General features: G+C 45.9%; 1 protein-coding gene across 16 annotated transcripts in view; it reads right to left on the reverse strand.

Moving 5' to 3' along the window:
- The window catches only part of SNX11 (sorting nexin 11), a 51,326-nt gene extending 40,588 nt beyond the window's left edge, over positions 1-10,738 (reverse strand). For 4 of the 16 annotated variants that reach the window (XM_082373196.1, XM_082373209.1, XM_082373195.1 and 1 more), the window contains exons 1-8: positions 10,496-10,568; positions 8,323-8,382; positions 7,305-7,359; positions 6,771-6,857; positions 6,375-6,475; positions 4,693-4,788; positions 4,248-4,460; positions 2,092-2,336 (exon numbers count right to left, since the gene is read on the reverse strand). In XM_082373196.1, coding sequence (XP_082229322.1) covers positions 2,092-2,336; positions 4,248-4,460; positions 4,693-4,788; positions 6,375-6,475; positions 6,771-6,857; positions 7,305-7,346 — 784 coding nt within the window. In that variant the 5' untranslated portion in view covers positions 7,347-7,359; positions 8,323-8,382; positions 10,496-10,568. The other 12 variants (XM_082373202.1, XM_082373203.1, XM_082373208.1 and 9 more) reach the window with 12 other exon arrangements.
- Between the last annotated feature and the right edge of the window lie 8,919 nt (positions 10,739-19,657).

Genomic DNA, 19,657 nt, shown 5'->3' on the forward strand with positions numbered 1-19,657 from the left:
AAAGCCAAGAGTCAGAAAAATGGCATCCGTGTCTTTGAGCAGCTCCTGCTGTCCCAGCAGCCTACCCTGCTGGCAGAATTAGCTGCTGAGCACCAACTCCAGGAAGAAAAGGAGTGAACAGAAGAAGGCCAACCCAGCTTGCTGTTTTTTGGCTGAGTAGGGAATTGACACAGACCACCTCCGGCTCCTGTCTGGAAGTTTTGAAATCAGAGAGCTTCAAGCACAGCTGGGTTCACAGCTGCACCATTTGGAGCATTGGGCTCATTAATATTCATGAGTCATCCCCACCAATCGGAAGAGTGGATGCCATTAGCTTAGCATCTGTCGGGTTTCTGTGAGGTTTGTGTATGGAGCTTTTTTCCCCTTTTAAATGAACTTCTTTTGACATTTTGGATTTGCCTCTGTAGGTTTTCTATCCTCGCCTTGCTCTGCTGCATCATATAAAGGAGAGACCCAGGGGAGGCGGGCAGGAAAGAGAAATGAGTCCCAGCAAGGGCTCCGCATCTGCCTGTTGACAAACTTTATTTCTCTTTCAGCACCTGGCACCTCAGACAGGCCGCGAGGATGGTAGCAGCATCAGGTAAATTATACCTAACAAGGTTCGTGCCCATAACTGTGAGAGGAGCTGGATCCTGACTCTTTGGAAGGCAATTCTTCCTCCAGTGGTGAACTTGAGCTGCACACACAATGCAGGAGAGCTGCGATGCACGGTTCTGAACCATTATTTCCACGCTGATAAATTCATGATTTATGAAAGTAACTACTGCCAGCCCTCACTCCCTCCTCCACTGCTACAGCTTGTTAGACACCAATTCCAACAACAGTCTTAAATACTTGAATTTTATTTCAGGCCAAAACCCCTCAACTCTGAACTAAATGCCATGACAGTCCCACAGCATAGGCTGGTAGTAAAAGAGCCCAGAGACAGGGTGCGATGGCCAGAGGAGGGAGGAGTGGGCGAGAAGGGGAAGAACCACGCACACAAACCCAAGGGCAGAGCAGGGCAGAATGCCAGCGGCACTCATCTCCTACCAGCTCTGGCTCTCAGAGGAGAGAATTATGGCAGCAGGAGGGCAGAATGCCTCATTGTCTGAAGGAAGGCGTGTTGTTCCTCATCTCCATCCCCAGAGCCCTCTCTCCAGGCAGAAACAAAGCCCCTACACCCCACTGGATTGAACATACGGCAACACAGCAGAGGGACACGCGGTGGCTGAAGCCTGGGGGCAGGGAGCTGTTACTAAGGGAGAAGAAAAGGATTCAAAAAAGAAAGGAGCCCATGCTTACCCTGCAGAGAAGACAGACGCGTCTCCGCTTTATAACCAGAGAGACGGTGACAGCCCAGGGCATCCTTCCCAAAACAAAGCCCCTGAACCGGTCCCTTTCCTATGGCTGTGACCAAACCCTTCTCTTTCGTGGATGGCCATGAGCTATTTCATGGGTCTTGGCCCCATACAGCCAGGCCGAGGTCCTGGGATGCGCAGGAAACCCCAGTGACAGGAGTCACAGCACCGTTCCATTCAGTGATATTAGTGGAGGAAAAGCAAGGAGGTGGGAGAATATTCACCCCCCCTGTCCATGCAAGGAGGTAGGCAAGAGGCCAGCCTCCCAGAAACCAAGTGCTCCAGGGGCTGCAGCAAAAATAGAGCCAGTGGGAATACAATGACACAAGCATTTCTGTTGAACAATATTCGATATGGCAGCTTAAAATCTGCCACCTACAGGTCCCCAAAACCAGTCACCTGAGACAGTGCTCCTAGGCCCGTTTACAAACATCTAAAGAAATTCAGCTCCCAGGAGAGTAAATATGGGGTTTGGTTCAGAACCAACAACCCCTAGGCCTTGTGCTCAACTTATAAACATCCGAACAGTGTCTATTTCTATGGAAGAAGCTTTACGAGTTGTCACCGACCTCCACGCAACCAACGCGAGCAGAGGCCATGGTAAGACACGAAGCAGCCCAGCCTCCCCACCACCGGCCTGGGCCCAGCCCCACCCGAGCAAGTCTCCTGGCCCATATCTCCTTCATCCGCCTCAGAGCAGAACCCAGAGCTCCAAGCAGAGCTCACTTTTCCAAAACTGTTTCCAACTGACCAGGATCCAAACGCACTGCACGGTCCCCTCCCATGGCCCTCCTCACAGGCTGAGGAGCAGAGATTCCCTCATCAGGTCTTGCAAAACCACAGCATGACGGAAAGGAAGGAGGTGGGAGAGGGGGGCTCTCCAAGGAAGGAGCCTCAGAGTCAACAACAGGAGCCCACACCTCGAAATTGTCCTTTTCTTCCCCGGGAGGCGGTGAGAGAGAGCTCCTCCTGCCCGATCTTGGGAGAAAGCAGCAACTGGAAAAGAGTGGGAAAGGGAAATGAAGGGCATGAACAGGTAAACAAAAATGAATGGACAACAACAGGAGGTCTATCCATACAAAGAAATATTATTCGGCCGTAGAAAGGAATTAAGTGCTGATACACACTACAACACGGACACACCGTGAAAATGTACTACATGAAAGACGTCAGTCACAAAAGACCACATACTGTATGACTGACTGCGTTTCTGTGAAATGTCCAGAATATGCAAATCCATAGACACATAAGGTAGACAGTGGTTGCCAAGGGCTGGGGGTTGGGGAAAATGGGGAGTCACAGCTAATGGGCACAAGGTTTCTTTGGGGGTGAAGAAAACATTCTAGAATTGACTGTGGTGATAGGTGGCTGCACAACTTCATGAATAAACTAAAACTACTGAATTGTACACTAAAAGGGTGAACTTTATGTATGTAAATATATCTCAATAAAGTTGTTATTTAAAGAAAATGGGGGGGACTTCCCTGGTGGTCCAGTGGTTAAGAATCCGCCTGCCAATGCAGGGGACATGGGTTCGAGCCCTGGTCCGGGAAGATCCCACAGCCCATGGAGCAACTAAGCCCGTGCACCACAACTACTGAGCCTGTGCTCTAGAGCCTGCGAGCCACAACTACTGAGCCCACGTGCCACAACTACTGAAGCCCACGCGCCTAGAGTCCATGCTCTGCAACAAGAGAAGCCACTGCAGTGAGAAGCCCGCGCACTGCAACGAAGAGTAGCCCCTGCTCGCTGCAACTAGAGAAAGCCTGCGCACAGCAAGACCCAACGCAGCCAAAAACAAAAAATAAATTAAAAAAAAAAATTAATTTTAAAAAAAAGAAAGAAAGAAAGAAAGAAAATGGGGGACTTCCCTGGTGGCACAGTGGTTAAAAATCCGCCTGCCAATGCAGGGGACACGGGTTCGAGACCTGGTCCGGGAAGATCCCACATGCCGTGGAACAACCAAGCCCGTGTGCCACAACTACTGAGCCTGCACTCCACAGCCCGCGCGCCACAACTATTGAAGTCTGTGCGCCTAAAGCCCATGCTCCACGATAAAAGAAGCCACCACAGTGAGAAGCCCGCGCACTGCAAAGAAGAGTAGCCCCTGCTAGCTGCAACTAGAGAAAGCCCACACAGTAATGAAGACCCAACACAGCCAAAAATAAATAAATAAAATAAATTAACTTAGGGCTTCCCTGGTGGCACAGTGGCTAAGAATCCACCTGCCAATGCAGGGGACATGGGATCGAGCCCTGGTCCAGGAAGATCCCACATGCCACGGAGCAACGAAGCCCATGTGCCACAACTACTGAGCCTGAGCTCTAGAGCCCACAAGCCACAACTACTGAGCCCGCATGCCACAACTACTGAAGTCCGCACGCCTAGAGCCCGTGCTCCGCAATAAGAGAAGCCACCGCAATGAGAAGCCAGCGCACCGCAACAAAGAGTAGCCCCTGCTCGCCGCAACTAGAGAAAGCCCGCGCCCAGCAACAAAGACCCAACGCAGCCAAAAATAAATAAATTTAATAAATTTTTAAAAAAGAGAAATCTAACGCTATTTTTAAAATTAATTAATTAATTAAAAAAATAACAATGCACTTTATTTAAGAAAAAAAGTAAAAGAAAACGGGGGTTGAGAGAGAGGATAAAGAACAAAACAAATAAGAAAGCCTTCTCTTCTTTCTCCTCAGGTTCCAATAGGAGAGCACGCTCCCCAGGGATGAGTTAGTAAAGACACAAGACCTTTGTGCATGGAATGAAAGAACCATGCACAAGGAGGCCGAGGCCCTTCTGAAAGGCCACTGACGCTGTGACCTTACTGCTTTCTCTACCAATGGACACGTCACTGGCCCAGGTTACAATAATCCTAGCCACTGGTGTCTCAAAATAGAGCACTTCAGTTACCTCTTAGGCTGGTCTCCTTTAGCCAGGTGAGAGGAGCCCCGCCTCTCTTCCTGGGCCCAGCCACAGTTTGACATAGCATAGCGAAGAATGGCATCGGAAACGGACATGGGGCTTCGGCCCTGGACACAGGCTTCTATCTCAGGCACCGAGAGCTGGCTTTGCAGGAAGAGGTGTAACTGGCTGTCTGACAGGAGGACCACACTCTGCAGGACCCTGGGGCAAACACAGGTAGGGCAACACAGAGCATCACCCCGAGCAGTGGCTCTCCCCAGCCCATCCTCTGAAGGCCTTGTGGCTTGAGTGAGCACTGAAGGCACAAGGGTGCAAGAAAGGCATCTGACACGAATGTGCCTGTATGTTCACAGGGGCCATCCTGCCCGGCACACACACCTCACCCCCCAGCCCCTCCCCAGGAGGCAAGTGCTAGCCCGCCAAGTCCACTCACTTTTCGAGAAAGTGCTGCAGACCTTGTCGTCGCTTCTCAATGAATTCATCTGAGCTGCCAAAGAAGGTTGACTTCCCAGGAAGTTCAGGTACAGGCCTGTGGGATCACATAATGTAACACGCCCAAGATAAGTAACATCCAAGACAGTCATTCCAGTCCCCGATCAAGGAAATCCCCTAAAAAGAGGCGCAAATCAATACAAACAGCATTTAATAAGGTGGCAGGGGAAGGAGACTAACACCGACTGACTGCATGTGTGTGTCAGGCACTGTAAATGTTTTAATTTAACCTTACTTCGTTTAACACTCCCCAAAACCCCATGAGAAAGATATTAGTGTCCCCAATTTAGTGGTAAGGAAATAGAAACAGAGAAGTTAAGTAAATTTCCCAGTGTCACACAGCTAGTAAGTAAGCAGCAGAGTTGGTATTTGAACCAAGTCTATGACTTAAAAACTCCATGCTGCTGGATTACACTGTTTACAAAGCCCATTCCCACCATCATCTATTACTGAAAAAGGAAGAAACTTGGACACAGAGACATGGAGAATGATGGGTCCTTCTGTGTAAATTAAGACTACCTTCTCCAGCCCTGGAAGGTCACATGCTTGGAATTTTCTAAAAGTAGTCGAGTTGTAGCAAATCATCCACAAACTCTTCAAGCCTCCCTAGCCTCTCCTGTGAAGCATGGCACATGCTTTAAAAATGGCAGGCCAGGGCTTCCCTGGTGGTGCAGTGGTTGAGAATCTGCCTGCCAATGCAGGGGACACGGGTTCGAGCCCTTGTCTGGGAAGATCCCACATGCCGCGGAGCAACTAGGCCCGTGAGCCACAACTACTGAGCCTGCGCGTCTGGAGCCTGTGCTCCTCAACGAGAGAGGCCGCGATAGTGAGAGGCCTGCGCACCGCGATAAAGAGTGGCCCCCGCTTGCCGCAACTAGAGAAAGCCCTTGCACAGAAACGAAGACCCAATACAGCAAAAAAAAAATAAAAATAAAATAAATAAATTAAAAATGGCAGGCCAGACTAGAGGATGCAGGGTCTGTTCAGTGGAAGTTCCAACTGGCTTATTAGGGCCTGACCCATGACAATGGCCTTATCAGTCCCACATGTTAACTAACTGGCTACATCATCAACAGGGTCACCAGAGCATTCAGTGACCACCCTGTGGTGGAATCACTGTCCTAAACTGTCTCAAGTTTTAGGACTTATTTGAAGTACGCAGGTGAGGAGTGAACAATACTGCTTTTCCTAAGGCTCTCAGTCTGTTATAACTCTGGATAGAGGTCTCTACACAAAAAGGAAAAAAAAAAAAAATCACAATTTTTTATATATCAAATGGACGGGAACACCACCTGTCAAATTATTCCAGAGGCTAAAAAGCTTCTCATAACCAGTGAAGCACACTTAAAAAGCCAGCAGTACCTTTCTTTAGCCCTAGACTATTTAGCCCTATGCATGTTAAAAAAGAAAAATATTTTTCAGATTTATTTGGCTTTGTTAGGTCAAAATATTAGAAATAAGAACGCTGTCTTACTTTTTTCACTGACTTGAAAACATAATTTAAGAATACATTTCTCAATGTCCTTAGTACCTGGCAAGTTGCTTTCATTGTAAATTGCAATTGCCAAGTAAGCACCTAAAAAGCCAGTCTCAGACACAAGAAAAAAACAAGAGCAAACTCACACTAAACCAGCGTTTCTCTGTAGCTGCTTTCTCAGCCACACAAACTCTCGGTAGCGGCGACGCACACAGGATGTCTTAGCAGTAAAAGCCTTGCTGTTGGTCTACAGGAGGCAGCACATGAAAAGGCTTTAGTGGGAAAAGCCCAAGTTCACATGAACTCCCCATCGTCACTCTCACTAAGGACCCAAGCCACCAGCCCACAGTCCTGATCGAGGGCTCCAAGCAGAGCAAGGTGCCACCAGGCAGCCTGAAAACAACTCTCAGGCAAACCCCAGGCTCTCTTTCCTCTCCTCCCTCCTTTACTTCTGTCAAAACATCCATAAACAGATTCTGCCTCAAGACTGGCCCTCAGCCCTGGAGGGTGTTGACCCCAATATCAAAATTGGATGCACTTACGTGAAGGAATATCTTATAATCCACGTAAGAATTCCAGGAGCCCTCATTCTGCACGCGGGGGTCCTGAACACGCACAGTGATCACCTCCTGGAGGGAAGAAAGGCTCCTTTAGCTTCAGCTCAGCCACACAGTAAGGCGGCCTCGACACACAGGTTGCCAGATTTTTCCACTCAACACCAACTTTCATTCATTCATTTGTTCATGTATTCACTCAATTCGGCAAATATTTACTGACCACCCTGTATGTGGCAGGCACTGTGCTAAGGCACTGGGGTAGAACAAGAACAAGAGACAAAAATCCTTGCCCTTATGAAGCTTACATTCTAGTACATTCCAACGAATGGAAAAGTTAGTGAAAATGGAACCTCATTTCCCAGTAATGCCTTTACTACTGATTTCCCTCTCCTGGCTTGACCTTGAGCTCATCAGAACCACCAAGGTATTACTCTCAGAAGAACACCACCAAGCAATATCTGAATCTCCCAAATCCCCTCAAACTTTTACCCACCTGTTCCCCGGGGACCACATGCTTACCTCCTGCTCTTGGTTCTCCAACATTCTACACCAAAAGCCCATTGGAAGAAAACATCTGATGAGGGACAGAAGACACAGGATCAATCACTGTTAGTATGCGTCTACTCTTATCTCTCTTGGCCAGGGCAAAACCCTGAAAATTTTTAATCGACGCCCCCCTGGGGAAATCCAGGCAACTTTTTTATTCTTGTGTAAAACTTAAGAGGAAGCAAAACAATTTCGCTACATGAGCTAGGTGCCAAGCTAAAAGCCCTGGGGGATTTGCCTCCCTTCTCAGACCATGGCGGGGACCCTGAACCAGGCCACATTTAGCCAAAACATGTTCAGGTCTACACACTGTCGCCTCAGGCAGCCAGAACAGGCAGGCTGAGTCATAAAACCTTTCTGCCTGAGAACTGCAGGCACAGCAGTGTCCATGGGCACACACAGCACAGCTCTCTACGTGAGCCTAACATTGCCCCCTCCCAGCTGTTTAGAGACAACCAAAACCCCACAAATGCCTTTGCTCCTAAGTCTCTCTTTGTCTTGCTAAGCACAGTCACCGCCCCAGAGGCAGATCTCAGAGTTGGGGAGTTCCGGGGGCACCTGAGTGGGTTGCCCAGTTGTGACCTTCCCTTATCTAATCCCATCTCCAGAACCCAAGCCAATGGTTCTGATCATTTCCTCTCTCGACATGCAGTTTATACCACTGCCCAAGCACCCCACAGCTGCACAGGTCAACTCAGGATGTTCTCCGCTCCTTTGCAAAGATTCATTAAAGCCTAAGCCACTGATTTCCCCCAGTGTGGCAGTTTACATGTGCAGCGACATCGCCCACTCTAACAAGGGGACCATGAAGGCTGCAGCACAGGATTACTCAAGTCCAAAGGGGCCCATGATGTCACCTTCTGTTAAAATACAGCACTGATCTTTTCACTCCTAGAACCACTCCAACAGCATCCACCCTGGCTGCCGCCTCCACCCCATTCTCCTCTCTTAAGAGTGGAACAATAAGGTTTAATATCCCTTTCCAATTTACCTTGAAATGAAAACTGAGTTCAGCCAATATGTACTGCCAACAAATGATCCAGGCTGGCTCCTGGGAAAAGAAGACTATCTCTGAGCTCTCCCTCTCCTCTCCCCATGCCCATTCACACACCCACTCATTTTTACAGTCCCACAATTAATTTTAAACACATTCTCTTATTAGTTCTGCCTTACCATTAGAAGAGTGTGTAATGAGTTTCCTTCTACTTTATGTTGTGCTAACACGGCTAACATTTCAAGAGAAGGGGAACTCATTTACACCATAAAATTAGCAGAGCACACAGCTTTTCCAGTCTTTTTCAGTACACCAGAAGGTCTCTTCACACACAGACACTGCACGCAGAGATGAAGCTGCATGATATAGGACAAAATTGGGCTACACAGTCGAGCAAACTGGAAATTTTGTGATTGCAATGCCATCTTCAACAGTATTCTTGCTGACATTCTGATTTTTCAGCTGATGCAGTCACCACTGCAAAGGAGTCCTGAACTGAAAGGCGGGAAATCCCAATTCCGTAACAACTGATGTATAACATCCTGGATGTAAGCAAATGGCTGTGATCAAAAAGAGCAGGCCAACTCACTGTGAACAATCAACCTCCTAAGATTTAAACAAAATTTTTTTTTCTCTTCTCTTTTCAGGCATTTGGTAAATTGCCAGCACAGGAGCAGAGTCAAATACACTGAAGTGTCTTTCCACAAAAGTAACGATAGGAGAGATGATGACAAGGAAATCCACACACTCAGTAGAGCTCACACATCTCCAGTGCCTTGAAAGGTTTGCCAAATTCAGAACAATAATTTAGTAACTAAATGGTCATCATTCTCAGGCTCAAGAAGAGTTTGCCTAAGGCTCCGAAAGCAAGCTCCTCTCCTTTCCTTTGGGGCTTATGCCACTTAGAAACAAATAGCTATAAACTGGCTTTAAAAAAAACCCTAGGACCTCCCAAGATGCTATATACTTAAAACTAAGTTTAAAGGGCACTAAAAAAGTTTCAATTGTAACTTTCCTTAAAAACAATGGAACAAACACAAAAACCTATACTTCAAGTAATAATTTCTAGCAACTACTATTCTCCATCAGCTTCCTCCCTGTAGATGCCACTCCTCAGGAGGAAATGAAGCTCATTTCTGCCCTTGGAGGGGAAGGAGGAAGTTCTTAATTTTAGCAGTATGATCTGGGAGATGCATCCATGTGTCATCCAACTAAGGATAGAGTCAGTGATCCTCTCAGCTACTTATGCAACTCACTCAGCGCTAGCTACATTTCCTGGGCCCTTTCAATCATATCTGAAGTTTCCTTTACTTTCTCCACCTGTACCAGCACCAGTATCTCCAGGTAAAATCCAGCTGTTTGCTGTTTACAAAGTAGATTCCTTGTAAAGCTTTCCTATGTCTCAACAATTCAAGGCAGCAGTTCAAGGCTTTAGCTCCACCATTTTCACTCCCATTTAAACTACTTAAAGAGCCATGTTAAAAAAACAAATCAGGTGATAACTTTTATATTGAGCCACCGAGACTCCCATCCTTTCTTACCCTTTCTTCAGCCCTGTGGTGCCAGATGGCAACTCAAAAAGCTCTCCTTCCGAAACACCCACAAGTGGTAGAAGCAGATCCCCTGTCTGACCAAGCTCTGCCTATTCTCAGCTATTCTTTGCTCCATTCTTTTGTTCATGGGTAACTTGCCAGTCTTTCCACTTGCAGGTTAAGTAACAAAGGCAACCACAATCTAGCACAAGAGCCTTCTGTGTCCCCGTAAAATATCTGCCATTACTCCTAGTCCTAGTGTTTGGGTAAATGTAGCCAAACTCTTTTACTCCGGCCACACACACACACACACACCCCCACCCCGTATTCCTAACGAACTAGGAGCAAAAAGGCCACGTGGTCCTTATTCTCCTTTGCCTACTAAGCTTGGGGAGTGGGAAGGAAAGATGCTTTATACTTTAAAAATAAACGGAAAAGCCGGGTTTCCTTCCTTGGATCCCAAGTAAGCACCCGCCTTCATCCCGGGAGGTGAGACTGCTCGTTCCCTAGGATGGCCAGCGAGGTCGCCAACCCAAGCGCCACTGCTGACTCTCAAGCCCGCAGCTTGAGCGTAGCGCCCACGCCCCCTCACCTGAGAGCAGCACCCACTCCCCGCGGCCCCGCCCACGCCCCCTCACCTGAGAGCAGCACCCACTCCCCACAGCGACACCGCCAGTGCCCCACCATACAGTAAGACTCTAGGCTTCTCCTTCCGGGTGAGCGGCCGGCGCCCCGGTGCACGACGGGAGAAGGTTGCCGGCAAGCCAATCCCGGGTGCCCAGGACGCCCGGCCCCCGCAGGCCCGGGCTCTTAGTGGCAGCCCCGCTCCCGGGGCGGAGCGCTCGACCCCGCCCAGGCCCTGGTTGCAGTCCGGATCCCCCTCTCACTTGGGACGCTGCTCGGTGAACGCGGGCGAGGGAGGAGAAGGGGCTCTGACGTCCAATCCGGAGCCGCGTCCCTCCCATTGTTGTCAGGCCCAGCCAATCAGCGGCCAGGAAGCGTCCCTAGAGGTCCTAAAGTGGGTCTGAGGGCAGAGATGGTGCTGAGCGTGGGAGGGTTCTGAGCGTGGAAGCCTCGCGAAGTCTGGAGAGAGTCCCCGGGGAACTGGAACCCGTAGCTGCCAGTTCCCCGGCGGAGTTACCAAGGGGACGCCAACTCAGATTCGAAAACCAGATTGCCCGAACAAAAACCGAACTGAGGACGTTCCAGCAATCACCAGTTTCCCTTGCGATACAAGCCTAAGGAAGGATCGTGCAGCTACTTAATAAGAAAGAAATATCCGTTGACTATGATGAAGACTTTTTTTTAATGTTGTTGAAATGTCTTTTAACTATCTGCTTAAAGATAATTTTAGCAAAGGTAATTTCAAGGAAAAAGTTATAGTCACAAATACAAGCTCTGGAGTTAGAAGACCGGGGTACAATAACCAGCACTACACTGACCATGTGGCTTTAAACTGGTCTTATATCTTTATGTCTTAGTTTCCTCTTCTGTAAGGTGGAGCTAGCTCATAAGGTAAGGTGCACGTACCACAAAGCAGCTTTTCTCAAACGTGTTGTTCTCAGGATCCTTTTACATTCTTACAAAAGATTAAGGACCCCAAAGAGCTTTAGTTTATGTGGGATGTTCACCGGATTAGAAATTTAAATTGAGAAATTAAAAAACATTTATTAATTCTCCTAAAACTAATAATTAACCATTACATGTGAACATAATATGTTTTATGAAATATAACTACACTTTCCAAAAAATAATTGAGTAGAGTGGCATTATATTACAATTTTGCAAATCTCTTATGTTTGGCTTAATAGAGGACAGCTGGATTCTCATATTTGCTTCCCCATTCGCTCTGTTATGCTGTTGTTTTGGACTAAGAAATGCAGAAAATCTGGTCTCGCACGGATACATAGCCGGAAAATGGAGAAGTATCTTTAGCCTTCTCTGATAATTGTGGATACTCTTCTTTTTTAATCCAAAAATGTCATATTATTAGTCACTCTCTGAGCTGTTACATGGGAGCAAGTGGGGTGTGCATGGGGACCGTTGACGGCAGGGGCCTCCGGGTTGCCAGGGGTAAGTACCAAACTCACACTGGACACCAGGCTGCCTACCAGATTGGAGAGATGAAGGAGTTTGGAGAAATTTGTCATTTTATCTGGAACAATCTGAGGGAAGGTCCTGCTGCCAAGTCTTGAAGCCAGCCATGCCTTTCACCTCCAATTCATGTGAGATGCCGTGGGTATCCACACAGGTGGCCCCAATGGTTCTGTGCTGAAAAGAAAGTTACTATTTCCCAGATGCTACTAACAGTGGAAGAACTACAGGAAAGGTTCCGTGGTGATGGCAGTCAGGTGGGCCCCTGCAGAAGGCTGTCAGGTGAGCATGAGCACCTGTGGGGTGTGGGGTGCCAGCGTCCTCCTCCTCAGAGGGAGGGCAGCCAGGAAGTCATGACACTCATCTAAGAAGTGTTCTGGATACAGAACTTACTCTAGGCCCCGCTTGGGATGGGGCAGTTTGTGTACTAACTTGCAAGTTACTTCTCAGATTGCTCAGCCATTTCATTTGGAATCACTTTTTTGGAATTGAGGGATCAAATTTTCCGAGTGAAAGTATCTCATTCATTAGGGCCAGCCAGAGACCTTTTCAGCATTCTTCCCAACTTGGAGAATGCAGGGAGTGTCTAGCCTCCAGCCACTCTCAGTGGGTCTTGCCCACCCCATTTCCATTTTGCTTTTGTTAGAGGCAAGAGGGAAGTTGGCCATTGTCTGCTTAGGGCTAGAAAGCATCAGGCTGTTCCTGGAATCTCTATTCAGTTGGAAGAGTGGGACAACCCCATTGGGTACCACAAGGTCAGTCTTGATGTGGAAGGCCCCACTGATGGTGGCTGATTTCTAAGTAGGAAGGCAGTCGGTGCAGGGGGTGTGAGCCTCTATGCTCCCCACCCCTGAGCAGCTCTTTTAAACATCTTATATGCTCAGGATTCACTTAACAAGTTTAAAAAAAAACCAGGGACTTCCCTGGTGGCGCAGTGGTTAAGAATCCGCCTCCCAGTGCAGGGGACATGGGTTGGAGCCCTGGTCTGGGAGGATCCCACATGCCACGGAGCAATTAAGCCCGTGCACCACAACTACTGAGCCTGCTCTCTAGAGCCTGCAAGCCACAACTACGGAGCCCAAGTGCCACAACTACTGAAGCCCACACGCCTGGAGTCCATGCTCCGCAACAAGAGAAGCCACCACAATGAGAAGCCCGTGCACTGCAACGAAGACCCAATGCAGCCAAAAAAAATAATATAAATAAATAAATAAATAAAATAAAAAATTTGTAAAAAAACAAACAAACAAACCCTGCTGCGGGGCATAGGTGCCAAGGAAGAGAAGTATAGAATTTCAGGGAGAACAGAAACTTGCTCTGGACTCAGCGCTCTTTCGTGGCAGAAAGAGATGTCTCTAGACCCTATAGATTCACCGTAGAAAACCATAAGCAGGTTTGGAAAAAAGAATTCCCTTCCTCACACCGAAGTTTTCAGTAAAAGAACAGATCTTTTCTTCTCTCTGGAGGCTGGCTTTTTTCAACTGCAAGGCTGGTACTGGCAGGTCCACCATCAAGGGGGAAATAGATTTCCTTAACATTCCTCAGGATCGCATCTCCACTCTGGCTGGAAGAGCTCAGTCCCTGTGGGCTCTTGACATTGCCCAGAGCTCTGGAGACGTGTTCGTCCACTACGCTGCTAGCTGCTAATGTCCCCTTGGAAATAGGTGAAAAGGACACAGCAGGAATTCCATTCAGTCTTGATAGGGCTTTGCATCTGGACAGCGGTCTTCCTCACTTCTTCCACCGTGACACGGGGGAGCGCTTAATTCTCGACCATCAGCGGAGACAGAGCAAGATGCTATGGCCGGGCAAAAGTGCGTTTTGATGGCCAGAGCTGCGAGAGCTGCTTGAGCCACTTTAAAGCAAAGCAGCTCAGTGCTGACCCAAGCAGGGCCTCTGGATACTCTTATTTGATACTAGCAAAACTCAAGAAATGATAGATTCTTTTTTAAAAAAATATTTATTTATTTGGCTGCGTCGGGTCTTAGTTGCGGCATGGGGGATCTTCCGTTGCCACGTGGAGGATCTTTAGTTGTGGCATGCGGGATCTATTTCTCTGACCAGGGATCGAGCCCGGGCCCCCTGCATTGGGAGCATGGAGTCTTAGCCACTGGACCACCAGGGAAGTCCCTATTCAGTATTTTAAAAATCACATTTATTAAAATCATCACTGATCTCATCCCTCTTGTGAAGCCGTCAAACTCACTGGTGGATACCACATTTTCCTGTAGGATCAGAAAAGTTTTCCCTTCTTTTCTAGGTTCTTTAGCTGGTCCGCTAATTAAATTGAAGTAAGATAAATTAACAGGAGAAAATACAATTTCGTACTTAGGGGAGCTCCATAAAAATGAGACCCAAGGGCAAGTTAGGCAATTGAGACTTATATGCCATCCTGAGCTGAAGACTGGGATAGGGGCCTGGGGCTTCAAAAGGGGGAGGGCAATTCACAGGACTAGAAGAAGAGCAGATGTTTGGTAATTAGAAGTTTGCCCAACCATGCTGGTAAGTCTTTCAGACAAAAAAGTTATCCCTGGTCATAGCTCTTTTTCTGATACAGACCCTGTATCTAAATTCTATTAGGTAGTTAGGGACAGGTAAAAGTTTTTCCTAAGTCTGCTGGGTGTTACTGCCTTCAGCTCGAAATAATCCACATGCCAAAGTACCATATTTAGGGGTGGCATATTCTGCTCCCCTTCAGCACATATTCTAAAATTATAATTTTTGCTTGAAAGCTCAAATTTTATCATTGGCAGAAATACTTTCTTTTCCTTAAAGTGACAGTTTCATTTCGTTCAAATACCCAAGTCGAATAACCATAGTTTTTGTCATTCTTTCCCACAAAATGGTATTCTATGAAAAAAAGCATCTAGTTCAAGTCACACATCTCAGACAATTGCACAACTGTGTACTTCAGTAATTCGCAGAAGTGCTTTATGTACATGTCACATTTCATCATATAGAACATTAAAAGACACATACTCTAGGAGAGAGATTTCATAAAACTAATCATTTGTACTGCTTCATCAAGGATAGTCTTAAGTGGGACTTCCCTGGTGGTGCAGTGGATAAGACTCCATGCTCCCAATGCAGGGGCCCTGGGTTCGATCCCTGGTCAGGGAATTAGATACCACATGCATGCCACAACTAAGAGTTTGCATGCCACAACTAAGGAGACTGACTGCCACAACTAAGGTGCCCACGTGCTGCAACTAAGGAGCCTGCCTGCCGCAACTAAAACCTGACACAACCAAATTAATTAATCAATTAATTTTTTAAAAAAAGGATAGTCTTAAGTGAAAGTGGCTTCTTAATTCTTTTACTGCCTAGGTGTGGCAGTGAAGAATACAAGTACAGGGACTTCCCTGGTGGCACAGTTGTTAAGAATCTGCCTGCTAACACACGGGACACAGGTTCGAGCCATGGTCCCGGAATATCCCACATACCACAGAGCAACTAAGCCTGTGCACCACAACTATTAAAAGCCTGCACTCTAGAGCCCGCGAGCCACAACTACTGAGCCCGCGTGCTGCAACTACTGAAGCCCGCGCGCCTAGAGCCTGTGCTCCACCACAAGAGAAGCCACCACAATGAGGAGCCCGCACACCGCAGCGAAGAGTAGCCCCCGCTCACCACAACTAGAGAAAGCCTGCGCAGCAATGAAGACCCAACACAGCCAAAAATAAATAAATTAATGAATTAAAAAAACAACAACAACAAGTATAGTACAAGTTGGTGCCACACTGCCTTGATTCATCCTAATATGCCAGCAGTTTCATCCACTTTTACACAATCAGTGAAAATACCAACACAATGAAAAAGAGCAAATAATGTCTTAATATCATCATGAAAATAGTTTTGACCATGCAGACTCCCTGAAGCCATCTTAGGCACTCCCAGAGTGTGTGGACTATACTTGGAGAACCACAGAATATATCTGTAGAATATATCCACTCATTCAACAAACATTTATTGAGCCCTTTCTACGGTCTAGGCACTATTTTAGGCATTAAAAGTAAAGCAGTGAGCCAAATAGGAAAGTACCCTGATCTGCTGGAGCTTGACTCAATAAGTGTTTTAAAATAAATTCATTAAATAACTTTAATGAAATATAGGTTTCACAAATAGGCAGTGCCCCATCTCTGGCTCATTTTTTCAACATTAATTTCTAATACTTGATAATGGGGCCCATCTTTGTTGCACTTGAAATGCTAGCAAATCACAGCACTCCAAGCAGTGATCCCTTCACTCACGTGAGAAAAACCAATCAATGTCAGGGCTATGGGTGCATGATTTGAGAAGTATAGGTAATTAGAGTTCAGTTACTACCTGGAAGTCACATGAGAATCAGACTGACCAGGGGAGGTAAGAGAGACAGATCGCTCTTAAGTATATTTGCCTTTTAAAAGAGAATGCTTGTTAACCCCAAATGAATAAAAATCTTTAACAATAGAATCTCAAGTAGTAGTCAAAATGAAACAAAGAATCTCATACCCATTAGGATGGCTGCTATCAAACAAAACAAAAAACAAGACAACAAACGTGTGAGGGTATGGAGAAATTGGAACTGTTGTGCACAGTTGGTGGGAATGTAAAATGGTGCAGCCACTGGAGAACTATGGATTTCCTCAAAAAATTAAAAATAGAATTACCAATGATCCAGCAATTGCACTTCTGGGTGTATAACCAAAATAATTGAAAGCAGGGTCTGGAAGAGATATTTGTACACCCATGTTTACCTAAAACCTGGAAGCAACCCAAGTGCCTAACAACAGATGAATGGATAAGCAAAATTTGATATATACAAACGGTGGGGGCTTCCCGGGTGGCACAGTGGTTAAGAATCCGCCTGTCAATGCAGGGGACACGGGTTCAAGCCCTGGTCCGGGAAGATCCCACGTGCCGCGGAGCAACTAAGCCCGTGCGCCACAACTACTGAGCCTGTGCTCTAGAGCCCACAAGCCACAACTACTGAAGCCCGCGCGCCTAGAGCCCGTGCTCCACGAGAGAAGGCACTGCAATGAGAAGCCCGTGCACTGCAACGAAGAATAGCCCTACTCGCCGCAACTAGAGAAAGCCCATGTACAGCAATGAAGACCCAACGCAGCCAAAAATAAAATAAATAAAATAAATAAATTTATTATTTTTTTAAATGGGACATTCTTCAGCCTTAAAAAGGAGGAAATTTTGACGTATGCTATACTATATGTCCATATGAATCTTGAGAACATTATGCTTATGAAATAACCCAGTCACAAAAAGGCAAATACTGTATGATTCCACTTATATGAGTACTTAGAGTTGTCAAAATCATGAGACAGAAAGCAGAATAGTGATTGCCAGGGCCTGGAGGAAGGGAGGAATGAGGAGTTATTGTTTAATGGGTATAGTTTCAGTTTTACACGATGAAAAAAGTTATGGAGATGGATGGTGGCAATGGTTGCACAACATTATGAATGTATCTAATTTTTTTTAATGTTTTATATATTTTACCATAATTTTTTAAATTGTGGAAAAAATTAAACAAAGAATTTCAGACAGTGCAGAGGAAAATATTTTATAAGTCCTGTACTTCCTCCACTCCTTAAATCACATTTCAGAAGCAGCTATCTACTGTACTTAAAATAACTACTGTGTACTGAGGGCCAGCTATGTGCCATTCCCTTTACACATTACTGTTAATCCTACAGAAATGCTGCATGTTAGGTCTTAAATAATACTTTCATATTTTAGATTTTCATGGAAGCTGCTGAGGCTCAAGAAGTTAAGCGGCTTGTCCAAAGTTACACAGCAGGCAAATAATAGAGACAGAATTGAATCCAGTTCAGCCTGATACCAAGTCCTTGTTCTTTTTTGCAACATCACACTTCCTCCTTTCCCCTAATTCCTGTGATTTTGGAAACTTCATATGACAGACATATTTCCTGTTAGGCATGAGCAATGTCACTTCGAATGTTGTCTTGAGCAAGATCATTATGACTGAGTTGCCATTACCCTTAGAAAGAAAAGAAACCCTGAAGTTCTGAATAGTTTAAAATGTCATCATTCTTATGGGAAGAGAAAAGAACTAAATCCATTTAATCCCAAAAGACTTTCAAAAAAGATTTTGTTAGTGCAGAAACTTGGAGGCTTGAGAGTTTGACATCCATCCCTGGCAGAATTCCAGAACAGATGATTAACAAGAGAGCTCTTAGTTGATTGCAGATTAGCATAAACCGGTGTCGCTCTGCTACCTAAAAAGAGAAGGTGACCTTTGACTCACTTAATTCAAGAATGATGTAGAGCACCAGGGCCATGATGGCTCCCTCTACTTTGAAATATGCTTATAAGAGGCAGAATTTAACAAACTAGATGTGCTAGATCTGAAACTGTTGTTCTATGATATACAGTTTAAGAAAATGGTGACATTTAGCTTAGAAAAGAGAGACCTTAAGGAACATGAAGGCGGAATTTCAATACTAGAAGTACAATATGAAAGAGGAATTAGGTTAACAGAAGAGAACTGTGTGCTGCTACAGAAGCCAGAAGTAAGGAAATAGGTGGCATTTACATGGGGAAGCAGAATTCAGCTCAGTATGAGGAATTGGGGATAACAGCATTTTATGCAGGTAGAAATATGGTTTTGGAGTTAGAAATAACATCAAATCTTGATTCCAACACTTTCTTGCTGAATGCCATTGGACAGGTTACACAGCCTCTGAGACTTTTCTGCAAAATGGAAATAGCAATTCCACCTTCCGGGGTTGATGTCAGGATTAAATAGCATTAATCAAGGACTTAACAAGATTCCTAGCTAGTAGCTAATAGTATTACAACTAAGTTTCTCATCATTAAAATTATTAAAAACAGAATAGGGCACTTCAGGAGGGAACAAATAGATGAATTTTTGCCTCTTCATGGACACCCAACCCAAAAATGTCTCCAGAACTGCCTCTTCTCTGCTCTCACAGCTCTTTTAGCAAAACTCTTTTATGATATTGCTGGGCTGGGTTTCTTACATGGCAATTCTCCAGAATCCTGCACAGTACCTGGCTCAGCAAAACTGTTATATAAATGCAGACTCCTGCATTCTGGGGTGGAGTGCAGTAGACTAGTTGCCTTTTTCCTTTCCCTCTGATTAGGAGGATGTTTGAATTCCAGGTAAGGGGGAAAACATCACCTTGGTGGTAGAAGTTCTATTTAGTTCCTGATTGGATAAGGAAAAGTAGAGTAAGGGGGGAGATCGAAAAACCCTACAAATCTGATGTGAAGAAAAGAGATGAAGGAACTCTTGATCACCTACATTTTCTGTCAGGTAGGAGAAGAACATATTAATTCATTTAATCATTTAGTCAACAAATGTTGATTGACTACCGTAATGCTAGGGATTGACTACTGTATGCTAGGGGCTGTACTGGGCCAAGGTTTCTGCCTTTACTGGAGTGGTGTTTTGAGTCCAAGAGAGAAGACAGACATGACAATAAAGTGGGGTGAATATTACGATGAGACCAAATTTCCACATGAGCAGGTTTGGGGACAGCAATCTAGTTGATATTAAAAGAACTAGAACACTTGTCTCAAAGAATAAGAAACATGTTTTTTTGCCTATTTCTGTGTTTCTTTGGGGAGGCTGGGTGAGGGAGGGGTGTTCATGGATAATGGGGGTTTTGGCACTAAAGCCACCCATTGGTGCAGCCAATGAGATACCATGATGACACCTACCAGGCGGA

The sequence above is a fragment of the Balaenoptera borealis genome (assembly GCF_965194805.1).
Source record: "Balaenoptera borealis genome assembly, chromosome: 20".
In the NCBI taxonomy this organism is placed as follows: domain Eukaryota; kingdom Metazoa; phylum Chordata; class Mammalia; order Artiodactyla; family Balaenopteridae; genus Balaenoptera; species Balaenoptera borealis.